The sequence below is a fragment of the Aplidium turbinatum genome, chromosome 15 (assembly GCF_918807975.1).
Source record: "Aplidium turbinatum chromosome 15, kaAplTurb1.1, whole genome shotgun sequence".
Taxonomy (NCBI): Eukaryota; Metazoa; Chordata; class Ascidiacea; order Aplousobranchia; family Polyclinidae; genus Aplidium; species Aplidium turbinatum.
Window position 1 is genome coordinate 10,922,939 of NC_137486.1, and position 5,470 is coordinate 10,928,408.

The window sequence follows — 5,470 nt, forward strand, 5'->3', positions numbered from 1 at the left end:
ACGTTTAGAATAGGAAGCATGCCTAACTGCTGTATAAATTTGATCTCTTTTAACACAACGCCAAATAAAAATCTTAGTCAACACATTTTGTCTTCAAGAAAATTGTAATAATAATATAACGAAATATTAGACCTACAGTTTTTCGACGCTCTAGGTATGACGTAGATATATGTGTTATTACAGAATGTTGTCCTGACAGTTGTCTAACCTTGACAATATTGTCTCCCTATAAGGTTTATTTGGTCGAACAGTGACTCATTTAGACTACATAAATTCACGATTGTTTTGAGTAGACTACATACCAAGTCACCCTTTGCATTGTTTTTAGTTTTTTAACTGAGAGAAGATTGGGACCTAGTCAAAGGTTTCTTTTCTTTGGTAACTAATCCCAGTGAATGAGATGGGATGAAATGGAAGACGGATTTTGAGATGGCAGATGGAAAATATCAAGGATGGAAAGGAATGGAAAATTTGGATGATGAGATGGAAGACAGTCTTCTAATTATTCCATTCCAGTTCCATCATAAACTTTTTAACACCGTATCAATAGTTGTAAATCAGATTGATAAAAATTGCCGTTTGATTACATTTTTTAAACTAAACTATTCAATTTTTTTTTATTGACTCAGCGCGACTCGACCTGACGGTTATTCGGGAACAAGATGTCAAAAACATTCCCACTTCTTGAGTAACATAGTTTTACTTTAGTTTAGACATTTAAATGGACTACGTCTCTCTTGAACCATTTTATTTGTGTGAAAACGCTTGAACAATTAATCAAAGAGTCAAAACAATGAATTTTACCAAATTTAGCTTGTTTTTGCCATTTTTATTAGAGTATTCTGTGCTTCGACAAGATCTCTTGCAAAAAAGAACACTGTCTTTCAGCAAATAAAAGGTATATTTCTGTAAAGGTTGGACTTTGAAGTTTTGGTTTCAATTCACTTGTTTGGTCACTGAAGCATTTTAATGATATATTTTGACAAAATTCTGAGCAACCTTTGTGCTAAATGGGAAAGAGGAAACGGCCGGTACCTTGAGAGACTTCGGACAAGCTTTTCAATGCTTCTTTCTGCTCACGCCATGTATTCTTTCGTGATTATAAACGTTCCCTTGTTCACAAGCCATAATAAGCCTACCATGTAAGCTTTCTCAACAGCCAGGCAAAGCCAGATTTTTTTTTTTGACCAAAGCAAATGTTTTGCAATATTGTGATAACGTTTTTTTTTGGCAAACGTTGCCTTAGAATCTAAGGCTTAGATAACTGACTGCAGCCGCAATAGCACTTTGAAGCAAGAGACTCTATGCCACTGCTACTCAACTAATGTTAGCAAAGGTCCATTTTGACAAGTTGAATATTTTTGCGGTCCAGTGAATATTTCATACGCAACCACGAATATTAAACAACCAGTAGCTTAGCCCACGAGCACCGAAACACTTTTCAGGTAGTATGTAAGACGACTTGGATTTTTGTCTGATACAAACAAACAAATAAAAAAGGAAAAAAATGTATTGTGTTTCTTTGTAGTGTAGCTGTGTCGATCGCACATCAGAGAAGACGGCAAAGCTTTGGGGGGTCTGGGGGCGAAGCCCCCAGCTCTTTGGATAATCATAAAATATTGCTTTTCCCTAATGGAAATCTGTTTAAAGAGACCCTAAAATGTGGCAATGAGGTTATTCTTCCAGAAGCCCGAGGCCCACCTTCAACACCCAGAAGATCCGGATTCGGACCGCAGTCCGCCAGTTGAGTAGCCCTGCTCTAGGCCTTTAGGACTGCAATAGGCAGAACGCCAACTTGTAAAACTATAAGAAATAAATTTAAATGAGGAGTTTTCAGTCGCAGAATATCCTTTTGTTTGTCATTTGTCAAGACTTCATCAACTTGCAAGTTAATATTGTAATGAACTACAAAGAAAAAAGTGCAAATGGACAATTCAAACACCCTGTACTTGCATCAAAATACAAATACAAATATCCCAATCCCAGTGCTAGTGGGAAGCGTCCTGAAATACTCTTTGGTGTCACACAAGAATGAACAGCTGATCGTTACGTCACTTCCGGTTATTCATCGGCAAGCAATAATTTCACTACGTCAAGAAGCAAAACAAACCTCTGAGCGCAACAGCTGCTTGCCTTACAGGGAAAATCCAGTTTTAAAGCTATTTAGTTTTGTACACTTTGTTTTTCTTTGAAAATGATCTGTAATCTCCAAATAAAAAAACAATGCACACATTTTCCAAAGCTTGTACTGAGATTTATGTAGGCTATGTTTAACAACGATAATATAACACACAAAAACACCGCATTTTAAACTGAAGTAAACGAGCTCAAAACATGAAACCAACTCCAAAGACAGCGCCAAATACAAGAACACAAAGAAATGAGCTTGAATCACCAGTTACCACATTCTACAATATCATTTCTGCTCTGCTATAAAAGCCGTAGCCTATTGATTGCTATACGGTACTTTGACAAAATAAGTTAGATGAAAGTAATTTTTAAGTAACATATCCCATATTTTGTGAGTTTAAAACCCGAATTGTTAAAGTATATTTGATGAAATAATAGCGCAATGTTTATCTAATTAGTAGACGTAGGCTACTGTAGGCCTAACTGAATAGAATGGCTGATAGCTACAAATCGATAAAAGAAATACTGTATCTATCTGTAGCCCAGAGACTGGCTACAGTAGGCCGACAATATAACAATACCCCATATTAGGCTACATGTAAGCCTAGCAGTATCTTTATTTGACGAAACCTATATAAACGTTTAAAGTCTTGCAAGTGCATTGTGGTTGGTTACTTAATTGGGAGATTACCAGTTCTGGTTTAAACAAACGATTGGTCTGCTACTTCGTCCAGATATACATGAGGCTTCGAACAAGTTTGCTGGTTTAAAAATACGCAAAAAATAAACAATCTAGAATAGTGCATACGCGTTTACAGAAATAAAATCGTGAAATATCTTCAATAGACTAACAAATAAAAATACAAGATACACAGAACCTTTCTTTTGGACTGATATTTGCTCATTCCGGATAGACTGAATCTTGCATACCAACTAACCAACCTTAGGCAGCTTACTACCACAAAGCCATTTGTACAATATCAAGCTATGGTCTAAATTTACTTAATTTAAAATACTGGCTATCAGGCCATCATCAATCATAAACAATTTATGAACCACCATGTTTTAATTTGTACCACAACTTCACACGATGACAAAAATGAAAGTTTAAAGTATTGCAGTAACTTAGCGATAAGAAAGGGTATGAAAGCGATAATTGAAAAAAATCGAGAAAATACTTAAAATGGCTTCAAAAAACTGTAACAACTTTTGCATAACTTTATTTTGGGAACATTTCGTATGACGTAGCTGTAATGTTTCACCTATGTTGTGAAAATCGATAGAAAAATCATCTGTTCTTGTTCTGCACTGCAACCTCGGAATACCAAAACAAGTTTTAGGTTATGAGTAACTCGTGCAATCAACTGCTTGGCAGTTATGATTAAAATACTTTTTTTTAAACTTTGCTCTGCAAAAGAACACCTTTGGCTTGTCTGTCACACAGTTGTCTCCTCAACTCGAGTAAGAACCTTCACGACTTCGTAGGGTGGTGGATCTTCTGACATGTTGGAAAAATCTGATGATGATGAAATCTAAAAATAAACTTTAATAACAATTTTTAGTAAATCCAACACACTTCAGTGTAGAAGAGATTTTAAAAGGTCCGTCCACTTGGTTGACATGTTTAAAAATAACCTCTGACGCTAAGGCGTAAATTATAGAATTTTTAGGTTGTTGAAACCAATCACACCTCAGAATATTCAATGCTTTAGGCTAATTTTCCAGTGACGTAGCTAGAAAGAATATCTTAGGGAGCAAAATCAAGTGTTTGGGGGGGTAAATATTTTAATGTTTGAAATAAAAATTTATTAAAAAATGTAGTTAGCCTATTTAATGCAGTCAAACATTCAAGAAACGTTATTCAACATACGAGATGTCATCAAAATGTAGTAATAGTATTAAAAAGCATATTTTTTTGGGAGGGAAGACGGTTGCTTCTTAAAGTTCCACTACCCTGGCTAGGTTCCTATAATTTTCTTAGCAAATATTTTCGTTTTACAATATAATCAATTGGTTGATTGTCAGCTCAGTAGGAAAATTTTTAAATACAGACCGCATCCAAATAATATGATACAGACAAGCAGCTGTACCTGACTGACGACTTCTTTTCTTTTAGACAGCTGCCTTGCAAAGTTTTTATAACTCGGAGGTAAATCGTAATAATCAGGCAAACTGTCATTTGAAACAGAAGTTCGAGCTGCATTACCTGAAAAAAAATAAGATAGGCTAAAATAAGTCAAAGAAAGTAATAACATTGCATGCTCAATTTATAGACAAAGCAGTGAGTAGTAGGCCACAATAGGAATCAGCAACACTTTATATTTTCTCTGTATTTGCAGCAGTTTTATTCGTTTTTTTTTGTGTTTTTTTTGCAAAGTGAAATTTACGCTTCATTTCAATTGACGTTGTTTCGCCCTTGATAGTCTCTAAAGTCTAAGTAGAGACATGCGTAAAACCCCAAAAAAAAAAGAATAATAATCCAATTTTAGAGGTAGACTATATTCCACGTAAACTTGTTTCAAAGAGTTTATTTGTAACTTTGCAAAAAAACGTCGCTTTCATAAATCAATAAAAGCAAAGTATTTCTACAAGTTTTTTTAAAAAAAAGTATATCTTCAATGGGTAAAAGGTGAACAAAGAACCTACCAGCGGTAGTCGGTTGCTGAAAAAGTTGAGCAACGGTGCCTGAAGCTGCTCTCAATTCCGCTCTGCTTGGACCTCTGTTGTGACGAGAGGTAAAAAAATCCCTGTATCTTATGCAAAATTTTCGATAGCACATGTGATAGAGCGCACACCCTACCAAGAGACCAATCACTGCTACACCTAACACCACAGGGGCTTCAAGGCTGTTTGCAATGCTTGAGTCTTCTTTTGCATTTGTCCTCGAATCCTCATAGTCAAAAATTGTCCGAGACATGTTTTTGATTTGACCTGCTTCATACAGCAATTACATTATTATGATACGTAAACAATTTTAAAATTCTCTGTCAGGTTAGAATATGGAGAACAGTAAGGTGCAGTTGCAAACGACAAAATATGTAAATTGCCATATTTTTTCACAAATGATAGCCTATTGCTGGCACGAAAGGCTAAACAAAACATTCGTTACAACAGAAAGGCATTCTTTGATTTGCAAATATTTTACATTTACAAGATGCCCTTGGACAGATTGAAATACCAAGAAATCATCTCTAGAAGCTTCATCGTAGCCTATTACTTTTTGGCTGTAGGCTGTATACAGTAGGTCAAGCTCTTTTGCAGGCAATCATGATCATCATAGCCTACTGTAACTTTTCTTTTTTACAATCTAAAAACTGCAGTGAGTTTAAACCAAACCATA

At 35.4% G+C, this 5,470-nt stretch overlaps 1 protein-coding gene across 1 annotated transcript; it reads right to left on the reverse strand.

Annotated features, from left to right (window-relative positions):
• Positions 1-1,877: 1,877 nt before the first annotated feature.
• On the reverse strand, positions 1,878-5,108 carry LOC145784545 (uncharacterized). Its single transcript, XM_082596387.1, has 3 exons — positions 4,777-5,108; positions 4,221-4,336; positions 1,878-3,662 (listed from the first exon to the last, which is right to left on the reverse strand). Exons 1-3 carry the CDS (start codon positions 5,045-5,047, stop codon positions 3,567-3,569), a joined length of 483 nt encoding a protein of 160 aa, XP_082452513.1. The 5' UTR covers positions 5,048-5,108; the 3' UTR covers positions 1,878-3,566.
• Between the last annotated feature and the right edge of the window lie 362 nt (positions 5,109-5,470).

Bases quoted from the DNA above. Each gene is read 5' to 3' on its own strand.
- LOC145784545 (XM_082596387.1), bottom strand. From the start codon at position 5,047: ATGTCTCGGACAATTTTTGACTATGAGGATTCGAGGACAAATGCAAAA. The intron at 4,337-4,776 runs GTAGGTTCTTTG...ATTTTTTTTCAG, and splicing joins TCAGCAACCGACTACCGCTG to GTAATGCAGCTCGAACTTCT. The intron at 3,663-4,220 runs GTACAGCTGCTT...GTTTATTTTTAG, and splicing joins GAAAAGAAGTCGTCAGTCAG to ATTTCATCATCATCAGATTT.